Source organism: Drosophila elegans, unplaced genomic scaffold, assembly GCF_018152505.1.
Source record: "Drosophila elegans isolate 14027-0461.03 unplaced genomic scaffold, ASM1815250v1 contig_476, whole genome shotgun sequence".
Classification (NCBI taxonomy): domain Eukaryota; kingdom Metazoa; phylum Arthropoda; class Insecta; order Diptera; family Drosophilidae; genus Drosophila; species Drosophila elegans.
Window position 1 is genome coordinate 2,043,924 of NW_024545863.1, and position 26,648 is coordinate 2,070,571.

Genomic DNA, 26,648 nt, shown 5'->3' on the forward strand with positions numbered 1-26,648 from the left:
TGATTGGTACTTGAAGAAAGCCCAAATGTATGTATGCCCCTACAAATGTATGAATAATTTATTGTGGAAGGCAAATGGTCTGAAGAGAGTTTGTATTCTCTATTTATAAGTTTCCATAATTGTTAAATAACTATAAATAAATTTGAAATCCCTTATATGTATCAGTTTTCAGTTCTATTAAAACTTAAAGTTTTCCAATAATTGTGTATTTGTCACTTACCACTAATTAGTGTTCTAGGGAACTCCATTATCTGACTTTATTTTGTAAGGCTAAAATTAGTTAAAAATAATGTTTGGGGTAACCAGAGTAAATTTTAAGTACTATGTAGTACCATGTAGTACCATGTAGTACCATCCAGCGATCGCCTATGCCCGTAGTTTTCACAGCGGCAGCATTGACTTTGAACCGAGAGTTGTTTGTGTAATGTTTACGGAATGTGTGAGCACAACAGAGAATGACAAACAGAGTGGGTGAACCGAAAAGGGGGTGGGACGGACGAAGAGGGCAAGGCGGAATGGTGGATAATATAATAACTGTAGACGCAGCTGCAGAGCACGCAGCGAAGCGACAACAAATAAACTACAAATTGTATAGTCTCCACCGCAGTCGTCGTCGCAGTCGGCATCGCTGCCGCCGATAGTTCTGGGTGCCACCAAAGCAGCGACGTAGACGTCGGCAGAGCCCGCTCTTTTTGGATGTAAAATGTCGACCGTTTGCGGCGGGCGTCGTTAGTCACTTGAGTTCGTCCGCCTGGTCAACAACAGCGGAGAAAGCGAAGCGAGAAGAGAGTGAGAACCGGTGCATCTCGAAGATCCATAGATTCGTAGCTCCAAAATTTCCGCCGTGGACTAGTGAAACCCAGTTATCAAAAAAACCGATCCACATCAAAAGTAGGTTCCAAAAAAGTGATCATAACTATTCACCCCCGTTATAGCATACGTATTTTTGTTTTCCAAAAACTATCATAGAGCATAATCTTCGACATGAAAACCAAATTATCAAGTAGTGTTAACGCCCATTCCTAGTACCATTCGAGTAGCATAGTAGAACTACCAATCCCAATCCCAGTTGTAATTCCCAGCTCCCTGTCCAAACACACTGCTCACATGCAAATTGTAACCCAATTGTTTGCTCATTTCTGTCATTACCAGCGTCGATTAATGGGGGGTGGGATGGTGAAAGTCAATAGAGCGAATAACATGCACACAACACCGCCGGAAAAGTGCCTCCCCAAACCTCCAAATGAACCTCCCCCAGGTGTTAGCTCTAGGACTGTATACACATTATTATCCCTCACGATTTGATTGCCGCGACACGCGTTGACCCACATCAATAAACCGACCAAAACAGACTGACTAACTTAGGTTACCCACTGGAGGAGGGGATCTCCAAACCTAAACTCCCAATGGAGTCGTGAGTTCCCAGTAATTTGCGGAAAGAAATAATGAATAGCTCATAAAATACACTTAATTTCAGGAAACTGAATAAGCTTACCAAGTTCCCCTCCTCAATCAGGTGTTCTTAAATCCTGGAATTTTTAAGGCATTTTATAAAATTTAAGTGTCCGTAAACTATATTTTCGTTTTGGGTTTTTTTGGCTGTCAATTAATCATATTCGCTTTCAAAAATATATGTATACTTTTAAGTTCTTAAATTTATACATGTATTCCTTAATCGGGGAATCAAAGGATAATGACTTTAACTTTATACATAAATGGTTGACTTTAGTAGTGTTGCGTCTGCAATTTTCAGACTTTTTATTGCACCGTAAAAATAATTATTGTTTAGTTTACTTATCTGGTCGCCCATATGTTGTCCGCAATCTCCAGTAAATTATGCTTAGATCAATAAACAAAGTCAAATAAAAAGTACAAGTACTTTGCAGCTGCGAATTCTTTGGAAACGTTTATCAGAGACCCTTTAACAGGAACTAACAAAAAGCCCCCAACCATAAATGCAAAAAACATTTCAACTAAAAATAGAGTCTGTTTCAATGTACAACTATTCCAGCAAAAATAAATAAATAAATGATATTTCTAATCTAGTATTAAAGAAATTTCACATTCCTTGTCTATCCTTAGAAATATCGCTTATAATTTTACGATTTACATGCAAGAATTTAATTACTCATTAAACTGGGTTTTTTCCCCCAGTGTACGCATAGTTTGCCAGCGATCTGGTCTGAATTATCTTTATATAGCGAGTGCCTTCAATTACCCCACGACCATTAAAAACACCAATTAAAGGTGGCAGTTGGGCCACAAGTTGCGATACTTGATCTCTCGCCGTGGCTCTATTAATTCGTAGCACTGGGAAATCTTAGAGGTTTTCTCCCAGCCAAACAATAAAGCTCCCTGTTTTTGGGTGCATGGAAAATTTTCAATAAAATTCGGCACTTTGGTATTAAAATCGCACGGGGAGTGACGATATAGGAAAATAGTTGGTGATACGGCGACGTGCGAGCCATCAGGCAATTAGCCATGTCTGGAGAGTCTAGGGTCTAGAAACCGGTAGGTGTACGGGAATCGGGCCCGGAGAACCTCTTGATGGGCGGTCAGCTTTATCGCTGGCACTGCCAGCGAGAAATGAAAACACTCTAGAGCGAACGGGGCGAATGCCAATAAAATAGTGACTAAATGAAGGGGAGTGCGATTGGCTCGGGGTTGTATGTTTATTATTATTTATTATTGGGCGAAATAGATTGTTTTGTGCCCAGTTTGTGCAGTGCGTTGCCAAGTTGCCGGGCCGTCGAAAATCGAAATTAAACAAACGAGAGGGAAGTGGCTCTTTTCTATGGAATTTAATTTATGCATGCGCGAGTCGCGTGCTCGGAGTCAATGAAAATGTTGATCAATTCTTGTGACAGCGTTCGTCACTCTGTGAGTTCAAGTTCCCCCACCCGATCGCCCATTACCCCCGATTTATGCCCTTCTCATTCAAATTAGCGTGCGTGGCTACATTTTCTAATTAAAAGACGGGGCGTGTTTTAGTCCCCCACTGTGGCGAAAAACCTCTCCCCGTCTGCCATGTTATCAATATGTAAATTGATCAGACTCCCCTCCAATCTTATCTGCCGACAGACTTACGTAAGGGGAGCGATTCTTCGGCACCCCCATTACTCATGCCACCCGGAACACCTGGAGGGGTCAGACAGAAAGTGAATCACGCATTTGGAGTGTTTGCAATAGCCGATAGGCCCTTATCAACGCTCTTAACCCGAAAAGTTTGAATGAATCTAGTAACGAAGGGGTGGTAGAGGTCCGGCTGGGAAAAAAGTGGGCCAGGTGTGCTGTGCTTATCAGCAGGGCAATAAGCCATCGAACACGCACGAGAAACGAATCGACCATTCCCCCTTGGCCGAAAATTATAGGAAATGTTCTGCGGGGGCGTCGACTATACCCAGTATTCGCTGGGTACAAAGGTATATTGCTTTCGGTTAGGAGTGTGACATATAAAAACCGAAAGCTCTGCAATTTACGATTGCAACTCTCAGCTACCCAAGCAAATGTATCGAGTTTCGCACAACATTTACCCATGTGGCACAACATTTTAAATTGATTTTATCAGGAGCTATTTTGTCCTTTAAATTAAATACTTGAGTGACTGGTAGCAGATTAAACCGAAATGTGACATTCATTTTATAATACATAGTTTTATTTAATAGCCAAATTCAAATAATAAGCTTTTAAAAACATATAATAAATACAAATTGTACACTTTTAGGTATTATGGGAACCAATAATATCAGTCTAATAAAATCAAAAGTTTTGCTACGTTTGTTTTCTCAGCTGGCCAAGCTATTTAGATGTATTTTAAAATCTTTTCACGCTTTTTCCTCCTCCCACAAAAAGGTATTTCGTTATTTATTTAATGGTTTTTACTTTTCTATTTTTGCAAATAGCACCAATACAGTAAAATCAATTACTATACATTTCATAAATTCGAATTCCGACATTAGTTTCTTTATGTAATAATTAGTAATATTTATATTGACTAAATGATTAAAGTAAAGTTAAAACTTCATATTTATTTTATGTGCATATAAACTATGGTCTTACGTTGTTTCCCCGAACAGGTGCCAAAAAGATAATTAAATGTTGGTAACAGGTATCTTTTAGTCAAAATCTTTATAGACACATGATATTTTTATGGATAGTAAGGGTGGGGGTGTTAGATAAGAGAACTACTTAGCAATTGGGCACCTGAGGTTAGGAATTGCTTAAATCTCAGCAAATCGGAAAGTACAATGATAGAGCAGAATCATCCACTCGAGGGACACACTAACCATCGTGAAAGTAGTTTGAAAATGTACCCACCTGCCTGTGGTTCGTGTGCAGATCCACCTGTTATACACCTGCCCATGATTCACTCTTGATGTGGCTTAATGGCCACTTTTGTTGGTGCCCATAATGATGTAGTGTTGCTTCATTTGTTTTCGTCCAGATAGTGGCCAATTTGCAGATCGGTGATTGAAACAGGGAACTCGGCAGGCGATAAGCCACGATAACGCCGACCCGGAATGCCGGCGAATTTCGATCCATGTCCACAAATAAACGCTGTTCTGTTAATATCCAGAGTAAACCCTTTAGTTTTCGGGGGGCTGAATGGGATGGTGGGGCGTGGCACTTGAGGCTGGCAACAGATTTCACACCAATTACAGTCAAAACTCTCTGAAAGGCCTGCTAATAGTGCGCTTATAGTCGTCCTAAACTTCAATTAGCGAGTATCTGAGTATTTGATTTGATTGCACAGCGAGAAAAATTTTTATTATAGACTTTTGAAAGCCATAACTAGTATAACAGACTATTGTAAATATTTACATTATGAAAAGTTTATTAGCCTTAGTTTGTTTGCTTGGGTATTACTCATGGTTGGCCAGAACTTGCTTTTTGATTATACTTTCTCTCAAAATCACAAGATTGGAGAATTAGATTTTTAGTTTGCTTAGCAGTAACTGTAAGTCATGACATTTAGCATTTTGGAAGTGGCTTCATTGCGTATGAGTTATATCAGAAATCAACAGTTTTTAATCATTTCTAAATATTCCATTTTTCGTGTATCACGAATGCAAGAGGTTATTTAAATACATGTTCACTGATTCATTTAAATAGAGGATGGCATTTACTTAAGTTATTTCTTCTATGGCGTCTGTTTATTTTTGATTGCAATTGTAGTATTGTAATATTCATCATGCCTTTCTTAACTGCAGAATGTGCCTTTCATCCCCGATTCCCGGCCAAAAGCAGGCGCCTGCTGTTGGCCACTGCAATGGATCCTGCAGCCTGGACAGGAATGGAAACCGCAGTTCTACCAGTGTCCCCAATGGAGGAGAACTGAAGCACAGAACACATGCCGCAGATGCTACACACAACCTCATCGAAGATGATGAAAACCTGGGCTACAAAGAGGAGAATGCGGTCTACAGGGAGAACGCCCAGGAGCAGCAGAAGTTGCTGCAGGAACAGGATCAAAAGCTAAAGGATGCGGAACAGGCGGAGGAGGAGGAGTACAACCCGCAGATCAGATGGCCCGATTTGGGGGCCCAGGCCTTCCTGCACATCGGCGCCCTGTACGGACTATATCAGCTCTTCTACGCGAACTTCTACACTTTCCTCTGGGGTGAGTGCCCACCGTCGTCCCGGGTAATTAACATCTGGTCGGCTAATGAGTTGCATCCCCTGGTCACCAATCTCTCTAATTGCATCTGCCAACATGCAAACAGATAGTCGGGGTATTAGCTATTTTGTAACAAACTGCAGTTGCTGTTAACTAGGGCAGTTTTTATGAAGTGAGGTAATCTTTGCAATCTAAATGCACTTATATTACAAATAATATTAAAGGTTAATCTAAAAAGTTTGAAAGTCAGTGAGTAATTTTTGGATATGCACTCAAGGGAAAAGTTGACCAAACCATTGATTCAAATAGCTATTGATAATAGATTTTACACTATAAAATCGGTAAAAGTATCGCTTTGTGTAGCTCCGCAATTGCCATAAACATACACGCAGAAGAACATATTTAAGTATATTCAAAATAACATATTATTTATACATTTCAAAAAAACCGAGTCATTTGAGTAACTTTATTAAAACAACAATAAGTCGCCGCCCTCAACAATGTTGTTCATCAATGTTTTAGTCCAAGATGACGCATGGAAAATCAAAATACGTTAATGTTATGCAATAGGTAAACGACCATCGGTTTATATGCATATGTTGTGAACTTTGACCGTTGGCAATTAAAGTTAACGAACGCTTCAATTGCTCGATATAATTTGGCTGGCGATCGAACTGAGCAAAAGAGCGTGGCAGATATCCGAGTGGCGACAAAATAGGCCACCTCGAAGAACGGGGAATAGATAGATCTATTTAGAGCCGGGCGTTGTGTCATCCGTTGGGCAGCAAATCAAGCGAGAAGCGTTACCAGATGGGCGGGTATATATATAGTATATGCTTGTTTGTTTAGACAATGACATCCGTCTGTTCTTTTTTTCCCAGTGGTGGTCACCGTTTGGGTCTCTGGAATCGGCATCACGGCGGGAGCCCACCGCCTTTGGTCGCACAAATCCTATACTGCTTCGTTACCTTTAAGGATTCTGCTGGCTTTTGCCTTCTCCATCGCTGGTCAGGTAAGTAGTACTTCATTTGATTTTCCATTTGTGAGGTAAATCTATCTAAAACTTTGTAAATTACAGAGGGACGCCTACACATGGGCATTGGATCATAGGATACACCACAAGTTCTCCGAGACCGATGCCGATCCGCACAATGCTAAGCGTGGCTTCTTCTTCGCCCACGTGGGCTGGCTGTTCCTCACCCCCCATCCCAAGGTCGTGGCCAAGAGGAAGGTCATCGATATGTCCGATCTGGAGGCGGATGCCGTGTGCATGTTCCAGAGGAAGTACTACATCCCGCTCTTCGCCCTCTGCTCCATCATCCTGCCGGTTGCTGTGCCCTGGTACTTCTGGAACGAGGACCTGTGGATGTCCTTCTGGATCAACTTCAACATGCGCTTCACCTGGACCCTCAATGTGGCCTTCTTCGTGAACAGCGTGGCGCACATGTACGGCAACAAGCCGTACGACAAGTAAGACAGACTACTGTACTATAGAATGGTTCGATTTAAGCGTGTGATATAGGAACGGAAAAATACCAAAAACTAAGTTTGGCAGTGAAACTTTAAGGGACTAATCGTACATGCTATGATCATACTTTTTACTATCACCTAATTTCCTATTTGTTTATAACAACTTAAGTGTTTACACACATTAACAAATTGCCTACTTGTATTCATTAAATGAGTTTAGTTCCAGACTGTAAACTTTGAATGCTTGTGATGAACAATAATTAAAAGTATTATAATTACTTATTTATACTATCCCCTTAGTAATTTCTAGTTGTTTACGCAATACAAATCAACAAAATGCTTATCTGTATACACTTTTAAGCCATTATTTATTATCAAATGAATTTAGTTCCGCGCTGTAAACACTGAAAATGTAGTAATGAACACTTTGCTTTAATTGGCTAATAATTCAATTTAGTTTACAAATTATACACATGCACAGCTTTGCGTTTTTCGTGCCAAAATACAAAATGGTAATAGTAATTGTGCAAAGGGTAATAAATTTGTAATGTTTAAAATTAAACTGTAGGCGTAACAGAGTCTCTAGATTTTTATAAATTACAATTGATTTAAATTGTCCTTATATTACATCCTTATATCAATTGACATCTCCTTTTTCTCAGACCTACTTACTTAATTGTTTCTTTTATTTAATCCAGGAACCTGATGTCCTCTGAGGCTCCCATTGTCTCCCTGCTGGCCATGGGAGAAGGATGGCACAACTACCACCACGTCTTCCCTTGGGATTACAAGACGGGCGAGTTCGGCAACTATAGCCTCAACATCACCACCGGTTTCATCGACTTTTGTGCCTGGCTGGGCCTGGCCAAAGGACGTAAGTTGCGGATATACTTCTAAATAAATTCTAAACTAATTTATTTTTTCCGTTTTTATTAGGTAAATCGGTATCCCCTGATATGGTCTTGAGGAGGGCCAAGAAATGTGGCGACGGAACTCGCTTCCTGGACGACGACTTCGCCCACAAGGATCCGGTGTGGGGCTTCGGGGACAATGACATTCCCCGCGAGGATATCGCGGAACTGGCCAAGATGCAGAACTAAGCCTTGGCCGCGTATTATGTTTTCAGCCTGTGGTTTTAATAGTATTAAGTGTGTAGCACCAAGCCATGCCTTATGTTCTCTTTATAGGATCTGGGTTTTTATCTGAGATTTTTCAATCTAAGCTCAATCTCGTTTGGAAACTCAGGTCTGTTAATCTGGGCATTTGACCCATCCCATCCCCATCCCCATCCCATCCTGGATCACTAGGATCGCCGTATAGGGGCTAATCTCCCTTCGATGCTTTCGTTACTTACCTGCGGGTCAATAAACTATGTTTTGTATTATAAGGCCGGTCGACTCTGAACACCCTTGGAATATTGGAGGCTTATGCATATGCGATTGGTCTATGAATAATCCATCGACTTGCCTCATCGGCTTTTTTAATTAAGGGGCGGTTTTAGTATAGTCTAGACAGCCGCGCAAGGCGGAACCAATTGGATAAAGGATCTTAAATCGAAATACTGGAATCCGAAATGGAGAAAACCAAAGTCAAGGAGCTGGATCACGTTGGGGACTCTATCCATAAGAAGCGCGATGCCGTCTGGCCGGTGGTTCTTTTCTATATCCATGTAAATATCCTGGGTGTATATGGGATATACATTCTACTGACTAGTGCTTCGTTGGCAACGATTTTATTCAGTGAGTTCGGCAGGTTAATTATCCACTTGCTGCTTAACAAGTGGGTGGAATTTTTACCTAAAATATATATATTTATCTTTACATATTAGCCTCTCTACTCACACTCCTTGGAATATTGGGCGTGACGGTGGGTGTTCATCGGCTTTGGGCCCACCAGACATTCACCGCCTCCAAACCTCTAAAGGTTTTCCTAATGTTTTGCCAGACGACAGCAGGCCAGGTGAGGTTACCCCCTCGAAAGCTTTTGCTCACTACGCATCTGACAAAAGCTTTAACTTTGTGCTTTTTATCTGAGACACACACCTTTCAGATTAAGTTTATAATTCACTTTACTTTTCCGATTCAGGGCTCCATCTACAGTGTGGTTCAGGCCCATCGTCTGCACCACGCAAAATTCCTGCAGGACGAGGATCCCTACTACAGTAAACACAGTTTCATGTACGCCCAGGTGAGAGGTTGCTTACTAAAGTACTCGCCCCAGCAAGAGGAACTGCTCAAGGATGTGGACATGTCAGACCTGGAAAGTGATCCCATTGTCATGTTTCAAAAGCGGTGTGTTACCTCAGAATATTACTTATTTTACCTCGACATTTGTATGCTGTTGCGGAATGAAAAACATTATTATGATTTTATTTTACAGATTCTATGTCTTGCTTTACATCTTCCTAAATGTGCTGCTTTCGGTTAACACCCCATTCCAGTATTTTGGGGACTCGTTGGCCACCTCCATGTTCGTGGGATTCTGGCTGCGCAGTCTGATTGTGATTAATCTGGGAAACCTGGTGAATTCATCGCACTTTATTTGGAGCATCCACAAGGGCTTTAAGCCCACGGACTCGAACAGTATATTTCTGATCACAAAGAGCTACTGGCCGCAGTATCACTATTTGTTGCCCAGGGACTATCAGAGTGGCGAATTCGGGGACTATGCCTCCGGTATTGGATCGGCCATGATTCGTGTATTTGCCGCCCTCGATTGGGCCAAGGATCTGAAAACCATTGGATCCGTGGCCGTGCGCCAGGGACTCACCAAGGCGGTGGAAACTGGTCGTCCGATTGTCGAGTGCATCGAGGAACAGGTGGAGTTGGAGGAAAACGCCCTGCCCGCCAACCATTTCCTCAACCGGGAGAAGTTTATGTGAGCATATTGCATCATCGGGTCACTAAAGAGAAGCGACAAATGGCCGCGGCAGTCGTAAAAATAAATTAACCGCCACACAAAAAAGGAGGCGGGGTAGAGTAAACTGTGAGTCTAATTATTGGTTAGCATAAAAAACATAGCAAACATAGGTGCTATTCGAAGTCCGTGGCCTTTTCGTGGGCTGGAATGGAACTGGAAATGGAAATGGATGTGGGATGTCAGTCAGTGGGCGTGGCTGGATGCACTTGGCGCTCTTTGTTGCCCAAGAGTAAACAAACCAGCTTACAAATCACATTTCGGCCTAATTATGAATTTCCATGCACACATAGAGAAAATAATATATATGTAATGACATTGCTTAATTTATAATACATTACCGGGGAAAATTACTTTTTCAACTTAAATTAATAATATCATAGCATATAAACAAAATCACATGATTTAAAATCAAATATGATATTTCTTTGGGTATTATTGTACCTCGAAATTTATGAGTAGGCGGGATCTTTATTATCAGTTTTTTTCTGTGCACTACCTAGTTCCAATTTTGAATCCAAGTTCGAGTTTGCCGCCTCTTTCTGTTTGTCTTTCGTTTGTTTACAGATGCCAATTCATTTGGCAATCGATTCGTTTGCTTTCCCATGCTCGAATCGGTTGGGTGTCGGGATATGGCTGCATATATTTAGATGCGTACATATATTCGGCATCAGGTGCTCTGTGACGGGTTTGTGGGTTGTGCCTAATGATTTTATTAGCCATACGCAATGTGTGTTCAGTGGCTGTGTCGCTGATTGACTCGTCAATATTGACACCGCACTCAGTGCCTGCCCAGAAGCCTTTATCCAACCCATGCTCCTGCATGCTCCTATGTTTGCTCATCAAACTTGGTTTAAGCAAACCTTGCGCCTCACTTGGATCACATCGATCGATGCTAAAGAGTCTGGCCATTCTAATATACTTCTACCCCTACCCCTACCCCTACCACTACTCCCCTAAGTAAAATTTGCCTAGGTGTGAACATTCCACATTTAACGCAACTCCACTGACTCACATTTGAGTCGGCCACTTGTACCAATTCCTAATGACTCTGCGCTGAAGTGATTACTAATGAATTTGCCTGCTAAAAGCTGCCACACTTAAAACATTTTATGACTTACAAGTGCGGTAAATAACATGTCATGTGGTGTAAAGAAAATTACTGGAAAAAATATAACAACAATGAAAAGTAAAGACTGTTTGCCTTGGGTTATCTATTGACAGTTTCTGAACGTTTTTTTTAACAAATGTTCAATAATTTTCTTAACTATTATATGTATTTTAAATGGTATTGAATAACCCTTTGGGTACTTAAGCTTATACCTTACATATTCATAAATGTACCACTTAAAGAATTTTTTTTTTAACTAATACAAAATAAAGCATATGCAATGGAAATGGTATGATATTATTGCATCGATCTTTCTGAGTGTATCCCTATTCGCTTTTAGCTGTTTGCGCTGTGGCAGATTTGAGATATGAGATCCGCTCCGCTCTGTGGCAAATTGCAGCCGCGTCGCGTCGCGTTCTGCGCTTTGTTTAGTGTTAATTTGTTTTCCATAAAGCGACTGAGCGACAGTTGAAGGTTGTATAAATTCGTGGAGTACGCAAAATCGCTGTTGACTGGTCGGCTTATGCAACTCAACGGCTACCATGGGCCCCAAAAAGTATCTAACTTCGATTCGGGCAGGTGTGTTTGGATGCTGGGGGGTCAGCCTGGCTAAAAACCCTCACCATTCACGGCCTAATCGCTGGCAAATTGAAATATTTTGCGCATGAATGACTGTCTTTTGAGCGTGCGGCCAAGAACAGTGGAACGGGAAGCGATTAAAGGCAAAGAAAATAGCAAACACATATGAAACTCATATTTATGGTTGGGTACCTGAACAATAGTATGATGGCTTTGTTCGGGGGAACTTTTCGGCCAGAACCCTCATATAAAACGCTGACTGTGCGAAAAGAGAAGCTGCGCAATTTATCAAAGTGGTTTCCAATGATTTCGAGTTGGCTGTTTGTTTATAAACAAAGCATTCCCCCCCCGGCAGACAGCAGACAGCCGACAATTTCCAAGCGTTTTACTGTTTTTCTGTGGCTTTGCATAATTGGCTAATGGCCGGGGCCTTACAACATCAGCACCTCATCAACAGCATCTTGCAGATATCCACCACAACACACCATTTACAGTGGGTCGAGATCAAAGGGTTCGGTCGCGTGACACTGTGAACGTTTGCAGATTCGGTAATTCGGAAATTGCGTTCGGTTGTTTGGGTGTTTCGGTTTTTCGGTTTTTGGAGAAGCTGTAAACCCACTTTACGATGGGACAGTGGGCTTCCTTGGCTCTGGGGTTTCGTCGCTTTGCTTTTGCTTTTGGGTTTTAATTAAGTTCGGTTTCTGTTTCTGTCGCCGCGGTTACGTAAAGAGAAAGCAACTCTCGTCTGTCGTCTGTGGGTCTTCGGGAACTGAACTTCATGATCATCGAACGGCTTTTGACTTTTTGGCTTTGGCCAACACCACACACACACACATCCACATCCGATCTTCAAAGTGAAGTGTGGTGGAAGCCCAGTTAAAAGATGATGACTGAAATCGATGTTTATAAATACTTTAAGCTTGCAAAAGGAGAGATTGTCCGCATGCAAATGGGCAGCAGAATCGCAGAATCCAGCAACTGCTTCGAAAATAGAAATCGCCGAGGGAAAGGTCTTATTTGAATATTCCCCTTCAATCGAGAACCTAACGGGGCGTATGAGTTATGGGCCCTTGACAACAAGAAATCAACGGTGCGAATCCGTCATGGAGGAAGTTTAACTCTTTCAATTAGCATGCTGGCGTACTATGCAAAATCATAATATCCACGTGTACGATTCCATCTCAGTTAGCAAATGCAATTAGAATCGTCTGCGTTACTTGTAGATCGCCAGCATTATTCGAACATTCGTGAGTAATCATGAGAAATGCCGGCAGACTTCTTGTCGGTCTCTGAATTTTTTATTTTTTTTTGGCGGCCAGAGGGGCACTTGTCGGGTGCGAAAGAGACGTCTGGTCAGACAGATAAGAATTGAAACTTAGGGGCAGACCCCGTGGTACTGTGTAATGTCTTAATTGGATAACTATCAGTACTTACTATCTTTGGTGGCAGGGTATTTAATTAACTTAAAATTATTCAGCTTTCTAAACAAATTTATTCAGATTTTGAAATCATAAACCTTTCCTTTTCATTAAAAATGGTTGATTTCTAAGCTATTTTCTATCTCTTTAGCTTAATAAAATTATAAATATATACAAAATTTTATGATTTAATGTAGTTGATTATGTTTTAAAACGTATTTTTTCATTTGTGAGCTTGGTCATGAAATTAAAATAATAAGATTAAATACGCAACATTAAAGGAACCATTTAAATTGGCGGTTTTTGGATAACTGATGATGTAAATGTCATTGATTAGATGGCAAATACTTCTTTGTTTTTTTCTTGAAAAGAAAACTATCGATATTTAAACGCCAACTCATGAGTGAATGTGAATCTTTCCCAACTCGCAAGCCTTTCTGAAGTGTCTTGAGTTTCCCGCAGCGACAAGGTTTGACCTACTGATGCATGACACCCAAAGACCCACACATTTGGCGCAAATTCGAGGTAGCGCACATCCAGAGCTGCTGACTGCGCTGCTGATTCTGCGACCAAGTGCCGATCCGAAGTGGAACACGAAGCTATAGCCGAAGCCGAAGCTATAGCCGAAGTTTGCTAAACCGAGGCTATAGCCGAAGTGGTTTGTTACAGGTGGTTCGGTGGACGTGTATGTGTGGTGGCATAATCTTGGCCTTCTTGGCCATTTCGTCTCTCCATTTCTTTTCTTTACCTTTGTGCGGTGCGTCGGCTTGGAAACTCCGTCAGTCAGTCAGTCAGTCGGTCAATCAGTCAACTTTGGCTCAGTCGCCATCGCCGTCGCAGTCGCTGCCCAGGTGAACCGAACTCAACTGCTCTGCTCAGGTGAGCCGCATAGGTAGGAATTTACACTTTTGGCTACGATCATTTGTCTACGGAACGGCGCCGCGTTAAGTTCGTTAGACGCGAAAAGCGACAGAAAGGAAATCCCCCTCAAAAAAAACAATAACGAACCGCGTCCGCTGAAGTGACAGTTTGGTTTTTAGTAAGAAAGCCAAACTCCAACTCCGACTCTGGGCCAAGTACTCCGGCAATTAGGCCCTTCGAGTGTTTGTGTGTTAAGCTGTGAAGAAAGTTCGGCGAGTGTGCGTGCGGCAGCAGTTACGAAACGCGGTTTCCGCCGGCGAACCCAAAATAAAAACCCGGGAGCCCCAGAGAGAAATACATATCTGTGAAAGCGCAAAATGGGTCACCTTTCCACCTCGGAGCGAGTGTGCAGCAAGACGCCGGCCATTTCGGGGGATTCGAGTCCGCCGCTAGTGGCCCGCCGGTCCAAGTTGGCCAACGGGGATGCCCAGCAGCAGGTGCGACGGGGCGAGGATTCGTCCCCGGAGCTGCCGCCACGCGGCAAACTGCAGCTGCCCCCCAAGAGGGAGGAACTGCCGCGGGCCGTCATCCCCAAAGGGATCGCCAGGCACGTGCCCAGGGACGCCATCGATCTCGAGGAGTACACCCGCACCTTCGTCGGCGATCGCGTGCTGGGATGGCAGTTTAAGGCCCCCCTAAAGTGGGACAAAGTCATCCAGATCTCATTGCTCCACATCGTGGCCGGAATCTGCCTGCTGACCTATCCGCTGCGAGACCTCAATCTCTACACCACCATCTGGTGTAAGTATCTATCACCATCTAACTCATCCATATCCATCCCATCCGGCATTGCGTAATGCCCACTCTCTCTTTCTATCGTCTGTCGAATTTGGAAATGGTGGAATGGGGATAGGTGTGGAAACAAAGAGTCATCTCTGATCGATGCTGTCTGTAAAGGGAAAAAATATTACACATAGAAAAAATAATACTTATATAGCAATTTACCAGGATTTATACTGGATGTGCCTTTTTTTAACATCTTCATGGCTCGCATAATTTTTGATATATTAAAACACCGCTAATAATACTTTGAATATTACATGCAATGGCAAAATCAAAGTTTTTTAAGACAGTTAGTTTTCTGCTATATTTTTTGGTAATGTTTGTATTAAGAATCGTTTTAGCTGCCATTTGGGTGAAACTTAGTTTTTTTATAGTACTAAATTTAAAGGAAATCTTAGGTTTAAGCTGTAATATTTTTCTCTCAGTGCTGATGTGTTGTTGGTGTCGCTGATGATGTTGTCTTTACAGTTTACACTCCCCCAAAATTTGTTGCCCCACCAATTATTTGCAATTTTGCGCGCCCAGCGCCTTAAGCCCCTCGGCGTTTTCTTTCTCTGGGCCATTACAAAATGCGTCCCCTTGTTATTGCCTTTAATTGATTACCGCTTAACACGACGCCCCTTCCCTTTCCCATTCCCCCTTGGCCCCTTTCCCCCTTTCCCTCCAAAAACGCCCTTCAGCTTCTGCTTTTTGTTATACGACGTGTGTTGAAATCTCTTTCATTGGCTTTACTTTGGGTTTGGGTTTGGGTTTTGAGTTTTCGGCTGGCATGCAATTTCAGTCTCAGCACAAAAAATGACTGACACAGGTGGATTGCAGAAAACAAAACCAAAACGTGCTGGTCTACAATAAATATGCGGTCAAAAAGAGAGGTTGCCAGCGAGAAAGAGAACCGCTTGACACAAATTTATTTGGGGCTTTGAAAGATCTACCCCACTGTTATTAAGCCTCGATATTAAGTAAACAAGGTTGAACTAGAAATTTCTGGGTCCTTCAATTCAAAACTGCAACATTAACGATTTCAGCTTACAGGGCCGTAAGTCAAAGTTAAACCAAAGAATAGATAATATGTTAGTTTTGTAAATGATGGTTACCAAGGCTGAGTTGGAAATTTCATTTCCAAGCCGCGAAAGATGATTTATCATAGAAATTCTTGGGTACAAAGTATTGTAAAGTACTGTACCTTTATAGATCTTGTTTTACATGTCCCAACTTCATATATTTCACAAGACAAAAGATGATTTATTTGTTCAGTAAACACTGACTCAATTTATGAGCACTTCACATGCGAGTACGGCAAAAAAATCAGTTGACATTGAGACAGACTCAAAGGGGGAAGACAGCAGACTACGGGGATGCTCCATAACCGATTTCGTTTTCAATGGAATTACCAGAGCGTATGAAGCTGGGTACTTGGGCACTTCCCTCTTAATGGGTGTACAGCGAAAAATGCCTTAATACCTGGTAATTTTCAATATTTATTGCGCATTGTGCGGCCTGACAGGCAAAAAAAAATGCAAAATAAAATACAAGGAGTATCCTTGTATGAGGAGGATTCCTTTTTTGGGGCGTCGAGCTCGTAAATATTTTGGCAAATTGGCGGTCGAACGTGCAGCGCTTAAATATGCTCCCTGGCATGCTGGGAATTATCATCTTTTGCCGGTTACGTAGATGGCGAAAATTGTCGTGCTCAGGCCAAGATATTGATTAAAAAAAATGATGGGGAAAAAGACTCTGAGCTGAGGGGACTTACATAAACGCATTAACATTGGGCGTTAATGAAGCTGCCGAAAAAAACTAACATTTATATAAAGACAAGTCAACGCTCTTCCAACTCAGGGCCGCTTGTTGTTTTTCTGTCTTGGGATCAAAAAAGATGGGCGGTGGAATAGCTAATGCAGCTAAGCGTTTCAGCGATCTTCGAGTCAACTCAAAATCTAATTTCGAAACGGTCTGAACTTGAACTTTTTTGCTATTGCTACAAGTTCCACTGCATTTGGAATGCAAATATCCAAATTACAGAGCTATTTAACGATATGTTTCTCATATTTATTACTGGAGAGTAAAAAAGAATATTTTAAAATTATTAGAAAATTACATGAAGTAGCCAGAATAAATGAAATAGATTTGAGTCATTTTTATTGATGGTTATACGTAACCCATTTGTGGGCACACCAATGTTAAGTTTGATCATTTCCGCACTTTGTATTGGCCTTTAATTGTTAATTTCATTTTTTGGTGAGACGGAACTGGTTTTTGTCGCAACACTGTGAAGGCTAATCTTTCCTCCAACCAATCGAAAAATCTATGAAATTCCCATTCAGTGAAATCGTTAATAGTTCATTAGTTGGTTGCCGAAATGTGAGATGCGGTGCTGCTGTGCGAGCATATTTTAAATCCTCCTATATCATGGATCGTTAGGCGATGCGGAAAACCCCTTCGTGTGATCAATAAGTCATTACTTCTAATAGCACTTCTAGTAGCAATTATCCAAATCAATGGGATGGTGACAATGGCATTTTGCATATTCTAATGGAAGAGAACGTCTGGAAGGTATGTACCTGTGTGTGATTTCCATGTGAGTGATATTTCTAATGATGGCCAGAATCGTGATCAGTCATTCACCGGATTTATATAAAGTTCCCCTACCGTCTAACCTTGTGCCGTCTCGATTCTCTTTTATACTCCATTTGTTTGTCGGCGAAATTAGCACACAGCCTCAAATAGCTCAATTTGCGGAAATGTAATTTCGGGTTTTTCTTTTGGCATCCAATTAACACTGCCTTTGTCCAAATCTTTATAGCCGTCACTTACATCTATCTTTTAATTTATGTATCTTCCAGCATTCTTCGTTGGCGGCGTGGCTGGATTTGGAGTTACGGCCGGAGCCCATAGGTTCTGGACCCATCGAAGCTACAAGGCCAACACCGTGTTGCGATCCATTCTGATGGTCTGCTACTGCGTGGCCGGACAGGTGAGTTCACAAGAAGATGAGGATCGGATACCTCGACCTTTGGCACACGTAATGCCACCTGAAGACTTGTCCGCATTTTGCCAATTCATTTGACGCGCCACCTTCGGATTTTTTTTGGGGGGGAGCTGTAATGCAATTAACATTAATTGCATCATTAAGTATAACAACTTAATGCCTGTCGCGACTGACAAACTGTAAAATTGACAATTCCAACTACTCGGGGCAGCCGCGACTGGCAAAAGTGTTTTGCTTTGTGTATCTCGCAGATACATTTGTCTTATTTAATGACTGCAGCGATTAAGCGCAGCAGCTCTCAGCCGCAGATGCTTAGATTTCGATGCGGAGCGTGAAAGATATATAAATATATGTACTGAGCGACCTGGAGATTAAGAGGAACAATAAAATTTGATGGAGTGTTAAATGAGCCGCGCTGACCCACTAAAGATTGTCACTTTTAGGTAAAGTTTCTCCGCAGAAGGGCTTTTATGTTCAAAAAAAAATTACATTCATATTTATGACCAATTTTTTTTTTATTTTATAAAACGTTAATAATAGTTAGTTTGTTAATGTCAAAGAGATGGTTGCCTAATATCGCAAAAACTATCAAATAATATTAAAAAAGATAAAAGTGCTTGAGAAACCTCTTCTCACGATCTAATATCAAATAAATCCTTTCAGAACACCCTGTACGACTGGGTTCGTGACCACCGAGTTCACCACAAATATTCGGAGACGGATGCGGATCCTCACAATGCCAACAGGGGATTTTTCTTCTCCCACGTGGGCTGGCTGATGATGCTGAAACATCCGGATGTGCTTCGTCGCGGTCGCCAGATCGACATGAGCGACATTCTGGCAGATCCCGTGGTGCGATTCCACCAGAAATACTTTATCCCCCTGAAGACCTTCTTCTGCTTCATCTTGCCTACTGTGATCCCAGTTTATTTCTGGGGTGAATCCTGGACGCTGGCCTTTGTGCAGCAGTGCCTTTTCCGCTACGTGAGCAGCCTGAACTTCACCTGGTCTGTGAACAGTGCCGCCCATCTGTGGGGATCCCGACCCTATGATAAGTAAGTGTGTCACTTCCCCTAAAAAAATAATAAGTCAATAAGGTGCTGACAATAACATTTTTAATTTAGAGCACTAATACAGGTCACTTTACTATTTTACTCATTGACTCAATGCGTTATTTTGCTGATATAGCAGGCGAAAAATGTGAAACTTATTTGCCAACACTTTTAAAAATAGAATGAAGAATACATAAGCACAAAATACAAAGAAATCATTTGATGAATTAAGAAATTTTTGCTTTGCCCACAATATTGGGGTATATTTTCAATCTATATAATAATAGTGTTATTTTCCATGTTATATTTTGTTTCTATAAATTGGTTATGGTTTGGTTCTCTTTAAAATTTAGGTGAAAGTATTTAATTTCTGGGATTTCTTTTTTAATACAACTTGTTTTAAATACACATTGATACTGGCCGTTAAGCATTTTTAAATTATATTAACAACGGGTTTCGGTTTAAAGAATTGAACAGCTTTGTTTTGTTTTAAAGAGGGACTTTATGTTTTCTCAGCAAGGTTTATCTAAGTTTGATTTAAAAAGGGTTTAATGGTTTTCATTGTTGAGTTGACTTAACCCATTTCAAAGGATAGATCTAATTGACATCGTTTTTGTCTTGCCCATCAGGCGCATCATGCCCAGCGAGAACATCTACGTGTCGCTGTTGGCCATGGGCGAGGGATGGCACAACTACCACCACGTCTTCCCCTGGGACTACAAAGCAGCCGAGCTGGGCAACTACACTGTGAACTTCACCACCATGGTGCTGGATGCCTTCCACAAGCTGGGCTGGGCCTGGAACATGAAGCAGCCCTCCAAGGAGCTGGTGCGTCGCACCCTGGAGAAGTATGGCGATGGCACCCACGCCTCCCAGATGGGAGGTCCTGAGGAGTTCAAGGACGGAGTGGTGGCCGGCGCCACCATGGTGGGTCATGTCCACTACGCCGAGGTACCTGATCCGGATCTGGAGTACGATGCCGAGTCCAGCAGCACGGAGAGCGCCAAGCTGGACGAGAACGAGAACGAGGGCGAGCGGATGAAGAAGTCCAAGAAGGCGGCCAACTAGGGATCGGAATTGGATTCGGGAACTGGCGTCCAGGCATCTAGAGATCGAGATGGGCTCGCGGATCACTGATGGGAAGGATCGTCACTTAATCTTGCGTCTATGCGAGGGCGGGACATAGTCGATAATCGTTTTTTTAAATTAAACTCTATTCTATTATTATCTATATCTTCACTCCAAACCAACACACTTGCACCGCAATGGTTAACACTCACACAGATTCACACACTCACACTCACACACCAGACACATACCCCACATCCACTCATTTTCAAATCTTCATTTGTGTAGGTTTAGGTATTTAGCAGATAGCACGGTACGACATAAGTTATGAGTCACACACAAATTTACGTATAAATGACAACAACAAAATATGCCGAAACAAATAAAAAACAAAAATAAATATTTACAAATAAAAACAATTCAAAAATTCAAAGTAAATCGCATTTCAATTGGTCGATTGTCGGGGCCCCTCAATTATTGTCTTTTCTTGAAGCTAGTGACAAATACCTGGCCATATTTATAACATGAAGTACTAATATTTACTTTGTTATGAGCCTAAGATGTGAGCTTGGAAATTTTTAAGTGCCTGGAAAAAACTCCTTATTCAAATGAGCCATAAGTGCGAAAAATGTTTTTGAATAAATCATCAACAATTGACGTACATAATGTAGACCAAATCTTCTAGGAAGCTTTGGAAATTTTTTTCTGAGAATATCAATTCAAGTAAGCAAGAAGTGCGAAATCTGTTTTTGAATATATATTCTTAAATTTACCCAAACCCAAGCCTATGTTAACAATTGACGTCAATGTTTCAGTTGTGAAATCGGAAAACAAACCCATTATGAGAACTTGTCTAACATTTAAGATATACCCAGAATAAATATAGTATTTTAAAGTAAAATGGACTCAGGGACACCCATTATCCAAAAGATTAGTTTTGAAGCGATAGTTTAGTTGTCTATTCTTAAATAAAGCCAAGTATTAACTAGCTGTAATACCATTTTTTGTTGTAAATATTTCCTTGACTACACTCTAAACTCCGCCAGTCCTAATATTTGCATGTTCAACTTTACAGATACTTGCGGAAAAAAGATTTTTTTAAGGCATTATTTGTTTACCTGTTCACCTAGAAGTGCAAATGGTTATATGGAAAGTTGACAAAAGCATCTCATCTTACAAAAGATCAATGTGCTAAAGTAAATATACACCAATATAAAAGGTTGACAAAAAAGATGATAATCAGTGCAGCAAAGGCCCTACTTAAATGTATCTTAACAATCATCAAGCGAGCTTTGTTGTGGTGGAAAAACGACCACTTTGAGTCAAAATTTTTTTTTTTTTTTAATTATTAAGTATTCTGTTGAGTTGCTAAGTATTAAGCTAAATAGTTTAAATGCCAAACGAAGTAGCAACCCACTGGCGGGTTTCCCTTTAACCCCCCATAATGAAACGAAACTATTAACCGGTCACCTTTAATGACAATTTGAGGCAGTGACGAAATTAAGATGCAAATGGAAATGAGAATGGGAAATGGAAACGACTTTTGTCATTGTTATGAACATCATCGTCATCTAAATCACCCATTTAACTGGGCTGTGTAGGTGGTTCCAGGCGGAGTTAGTCGTTAGTCGTTAGCCGCTGCTTAGGCGCCAACAGGTTTCCCTTGACATTGGACTACGTGCCGTAAGAGGCGTCCAATCTGGAGATCGCTACATCGTACAGTCGCAGGAACTGACGCAAGGAACCGCGACTAGAAGCCGTGACTATAATAGTTCCCAAATCGATTCGTTAACTTCCCCACCGGCCCCTCAGTTCCCCCATTTGGTCAGGCCTACGTGCACTTGGCACGTACACCGAACTCAATCTCAATCTCAAGAACGAGAACCTTGAAAAGGTTCAGGCCGTCAGACATTCAAGGGGAATTCCTGGAGCATCGCCCTTTTTGCATCAAGTGGTTGGGAGTTCCCGATTACCATAAAACTTCATGACTTGTATGCTTACAGAGAAAAGATCTGATCAATTTATAAATATTTATATAGAATTAATTATTGTTTGATATTCAGAAACTTGTATATGTATTGGTTGAAAAATAAACTTTAAGGAAGTACAAGCTTCAGCCATTTTTACATCTATAAAATCTTCATATATTTTATTAAATTTTTTGCTGTGTATTCTGTACGCCAATTGTTGTGGAGGTCAAGTGCTTTGCCAATATCAGCAGTCCAAGCAATGGCCAAAAAAACGCCAAAACCCTATCGTGTCATCGTCATCTCATTAGTGCTCTCTGTGTGGCTGTCATCGTCACCTAATTGGTGACGAGCCAGTGGTCACCAAACGAGCACTCAATTTTGGACCATTTTTGTGGGCCTAGTTAATTGAAGGTTGCCCCAGAGGGGCTGGATCGTAATTTCATTAACCCATTGGTAGCCACCCATTGGAAAAGATGAATGAGTTGGTAGATGAAACTCGATCAGGCCTAATAAATGAAGGAAAACTGTTGGAAATAATAAAGAAGAACTAATAATTAAAGTTGGTTTACTTAAGTTTATAATATTATTGTGGATAAAGTATAATATATCATTCAATTGATTTTCCTATTCAGTCACATCAATTTAATTATTATCCATGGTTATCTGTTATGGGGCGATGACAGATAACCATTGATAATATTTAAATAGTTAGATATGACTGAATTCAATCGAATTAAATATTTAATTTTACCGACAACAATAACCATGTTGATTAGAAGATTTTCAGTAAAAAGAACTATTAATCGCTTGATTTGATCAAAATTAAAATTCAAATCCATTGTGATAAATTGATAGTTTAAATAAATCTTTATGAGCCCAAATAAAAATTCAAGAAGATTCTGGCATCTTATGCAAAGAACTTTGATCTCTCTTCTTTATTCGCTTAGCTCGACACGTGTCAGTCCACTTTCATTTAAGAGATTCCAGACATCTTTGAAACCTTTGTATTTACATGCTAATTTTTCAGCCAGTTCATATATTTGAAGCTGATTCTAATTTATATTTTTGTGTCTTCGAAAGCCAAATAAACAAATGATCAGTGGTGTCGCAAGCCATTTTCAAACACAGCCGAATCCCTTTGAGAGTCAACAACATTGGCCCTCTCTGAACTCTGACTGCTTTATCTGAAGATTTATGCGAAATATATGAGATTTCTATGCGATATTCGAGCATTTCCCCCAATTTGGCTTGGCAAAACCTAATTTGGTAAGCGTTAGGCCTATGTATTTGCATAATATCTGAACGTGCCGTGCCGATGGGCTGGTTTATGGGTATTTTGGCAGATCAGGTCCGCCTCCGGTAAAAAAGCCAAAGGGCCTTGATCGCCACACGAGATTTTTGTGGGTGGTCGGTCGGCCATCCTCTCTTTCTTTTTTTTGCCCGGGGAAATCAACTAAATACCCGGCACAATTGCTCGTTAAACTTTTAATTACGCACGGGAAAAGGTCGCACCGTATGTAAAGCAATCAAGATAGCGGTCATTTAATGACGTGACCGGGCGACAATTTCCAATTCCTAAGCGCTAAGAGACCAGAGACCAGCAAACCGTTAATAACCTTGCCGCGGATCCGGAGTTGGTGACGAAAACCACAGACGAGTAACTCGAAATTTGCGTAACTTTTGCGAATGAAAACAGAAAGCTACGTCCCCCGTAAATCCCATGCCCACCAGATTCACGGCTAATTGGCTGTCGATGCGATGGTATCGAAGACCTATACCTACACCCATGTGATTGCCGATAGGCAGCCTCTCTTTCGGAACTGGTATCCACAAGATTGGGTATCTATGAGTATTGGGCTTGAGTGTCTATGCAATTGCCGATTTTGAAAGGGCACCTTTTTTTGTGTGTTTTGTAACCTTTGCGTGTGCGTTCGACTTTTCGGTTTTTCTCGGCTCAAATTTCGGTGGTCCATGGGTGCCATCATTAGGTCTTGATGCCGAGCGATTGATTTATTTGTGCTTTGCGGCCGGGACGTTTGGCTTTGAAATTGATTTCTTCGATCGCGGAGAAAAGAAACCGCTTTGTGGTTCCACTTTTATTGTCCCGCCAGCGTCTTTTGCAATGTTAAAACCCGTTTTAAAAATTCGTCAAAGACAATGCGAAGAAAAATCAAAAAAAAAAAAAAAAGATCACTAAAACATACAAAACATATTTAGTTCAAACGTCTTGTGACTTGCACAAAATTTTGAATAAGTGAGACATCGGGCGTATAGGAAAGAGCATTCACAGCGGTATCTGTATTGCCATATTTGTATATTTGTCCGTTCATGCTGCCGTTGTGGATCCGCAACAGCAATAGCAATAGCAATAGCGCGGACCTAAAGCGACTGGTTTCGGCGGCTTCACGTGCTGCTCCCCCAATTATGGATGCATTCTGCAAATCATTTTCATTTTCATACTCCTCGGCTACAACGGCGAGTTGCGAAAACCCTTGACGCGAGCTCAGCTGTCTGTTCAAAAATTGCAGTTACACGGGCAAAAATAGGGCCCAAGAAGGTCATAGGATCGCCTAAGCTGATAACTTACATCACATATTGCATCGCTTTCATATTGTTAAGCATTCGCACTAATATCTCTATCAACGGAGCAATATGCAAAAAAAAGCCATAAAATTATTTGATAAAAACAAATTTTAAATGCCTTATAAATTGGCCCAGATATACAGATTTGATCTTATCAAATATTTATCATTTATGTTTCTTATACTCTGAAAGCTCTTTCTACCCATCCAATTATCTAAAAATTTAAATCTAGTACATCTTAAAATTTGAAAAATTTTTATATGCTCAACTTAATTCCTTAGGGAGTTATTTATATACATATTTTTATTTTCGGGTAGTAATCTATTTAGCTAAGCAAAATAAGAGCTTCTTTTGTTTCTAAAAATTTTTCGTAAAATAAAAGGTTTTCTTTACTTTTTACCCGTGTAATCCCTGCAGCAACACCCGCTCAGTCACTCATCAAGTCAGACATTCAGTCAGTTTATAAGTTCGTGGAACTAAGTAAAATTTTCGAGTTGCTGCAACCGCTTTGACATTTGTCCACCTTTGTCTGCGCTGGTCGTTGGACGGTGGACAACAGCAAAAGACAGGGCTTGCGCAACTATGAGGCCAGTTTTTTCTTGGTAGCGCCGCAGACAATTTTTAAGTGCATGCACGACATTTCCGGCGCCCGGATTTTGCGGGCTGCATTTCGGAGCACTTGTCACCGTAATTTGCATTTCAGACCTAATTGACATAGACCTTTGAATTTCCGAGTTCAAAATTGTAAATAGCATTCAACTCTTTGCTTGGTAATGGGAATCTGAGCTTAAAGCTATTTATTTGTTTAGATATTGCGAATGCCGAAGATGGGGGACTGCCTGACGAATTCGTCCAGCTTTGATTGAAATAGCTCCGAGGTGACCACTGTGCCGGGCGTCCACAGTGGATCCCGCACCACGTACTCCACCCACACTTTAGCGTACATTGCTTGCAGCAGCTCCTTCACATTGATGGCTGTCGTGTCCGTATTGAGAACGAATCTGCGGACAAGGAAACGATTTTTGTTTGGAAATAGGGGTTATTAAGTTGGTTATTAGATTAAGGTACAAAAAAAGAATGCATAAATATTTGGGTTTTAAAAAAGTGACTGGTAAGTCAAGGAGAACACCATCGGAACTTTTATATCAAGACAAAAACTGTGGCATTACATATCGCGTTTATAATTAAACTATAGTTGATTAATTAAACCACACATCTTCGGCGTTTTTTAAAGACTGACTATAAATGATATTGGAGTTTAAACGCAACATTTAAAAATTTCTGATGTGTCATTGTATATACAACTAATTAACATTATATTTAAAACCTGAACTTATGTATATGGGTTACAGAGATTAAAGACATTGAATTAAAAGGAATGTTGATTAAGAATTAAAATTCTTGAAAGGTTAATGCATTTCGGTTTGTTCAGAAACAGTAAAATGTATATATGTATTAATCTTAATACCAATTGCTATTATTATTTTCATCTATTCTTAGCAAACGTGTTCAACTTGGCTTAGTAAGGATTAACATGTTTGGCGAGAATAGATACATATAAATAATGTTATTATTGCTATAGAAACTTGTTAAGATTGAATAGATATATACATTTGGGAAAGTACTGACTCCAACATAACATTTAAGTTACAATTTAAGTTTTTTTTTTTAACAAACTCACTTTAACCCCGAGGGAGTTTCCAGATAATGGAGGGCGTAGCGATTGGTCTTATAGTAGAGGAATCCTTCCCGGGGATCATGTGGCGATATTTTGCTCACAAAGGACTTGATCGAGAAGAGCATGCCGTAGGTGAGTTTGGCTTCCTAGGAATAAACAATATTTAGTGGATATTAATTGTGTATTTCTTAATTAATACTCACCTCTTCTCGGGTGATTCCCGATTTCTTGGTGCGATTCCATTCTGCGTAGTGAAGTAGCGTGCCAAACTTGTCGAATATGTACAGATTAAAGATGGTCATCTTGTTTAAGCTAATCGGAATGGCATTAGCCTTTAATGGTGGGCTTTATTTCGAATTTATGGAATGCAATTCACTTTAATTTCCGATGCAAAACAAAAACATTCAAAGGGGCTGCCAACTTTCTCCATTTTGGGACTAGACAACACAAGAACAGCTGTTTAAAGGCGTTAGGTGATTTTTTGAAAATGTGC

At 40.8% G+C, this 26,648-nt stretch overlaps 4 protein-coding genes across 4 annotated transcripts; 3 read left to right on the forward strand and 1 right to left on the reverse strand.

The window, feature by feature from the left end:
* Positions 1-721: 721 nt before the first annotated feature.
* Positions 722-8,474, forward strand: LOC108148656 (stearoyl-CoA desaturase 5). Its single transcript, XM_017275786.2, has 6 exons — positions 722-891; positions 5,211-5,620; positions 6,499-6,629; positions 6,696-7,087; positions 7,786-7,961; positions 8,024-8,474. Exons 2-6 carry the CDS (start codon positions 5,212-5,214, stop codon positions 8,185-8,187), a joined length of 1,272 nt encoding a protein of 423 aa, XP_017131275.1. The 5' UTR covers positions 722-891; position 5,211; the 3' UTR covers positions 8,188-8,474.
* A 106-nt stretch (positions 8,475-8,580) lies between these two features.
* LOC108148657 (acyl-CoA Delta12-desaturase) lies at positions 8,581-10,070 on the forward strand. Its single transcript, XM_017275787.2, has 4 exons — positions 8,581-8,826; positions 8,916-9,046; positions 9,173-9,378; positions 9,467-10,070. Exons 1-4 carry the CDS (start codon positions 8,661-8,663, stop codon positions 9,966-9,968), a joined length of 1,005 nt encoding a protein of 334 aa, XP_017131276.1. The 5' UTR covers positions 8,581-8,660; the 3' UTR covers positions 9,969-10,070.
* Positions 10,071-14,022: 3,952 nt separating this feature from the next.
* On the forward strand, positions 14,023-20,329 carry LOC108148654 (acyl-CoA Delta(11) desaturase). Its single transcript, XM_017275785.2, has 4 exons — positions 14,023-14,773; positions 17,659-17,789; positions 18,468-18,859; positions 19,486-20,329. The coding sequence occupies exons 1-4, from the start codon at positions 14,350-14,352 to the stop codon at positions 19,922-19,924; spliced, it is 1,386 nt and encodes a 461-aa protein (XP_017131274.1). The 5' UTR covers positions 14,023-14,349; the 3' UTR covers positions 19,925-20,329.
* Positions 20,330-25,244: 4,915 nt separating this feature from the next.
* Positions 25,245-26,581, reverse strand: LOC108148500 (trafficking protein particle complex subunit 1). The gene is made up of 3 exons (XM_017275537.2): positions 26,359-26,581; positions 26,159-26,301; positions 25,245-25,478 (listed from the first exon to the last, which is right to left on the reverse strand). The coding sequence occupies exons 1-3, from the start codon at positions 26,455-26,457 to the stop codon at positions 25,283-25,285; spliced, it is 438 nt and encodes a 145-aa protein (XP_017131026.1). The 5' UTR covers positions 26,458-26,581; the 3' UTR covers positions 25,245-25,282.
* Between the last annotated feature and the right edge of the window lie 67 nt (positions 26,582-26,648).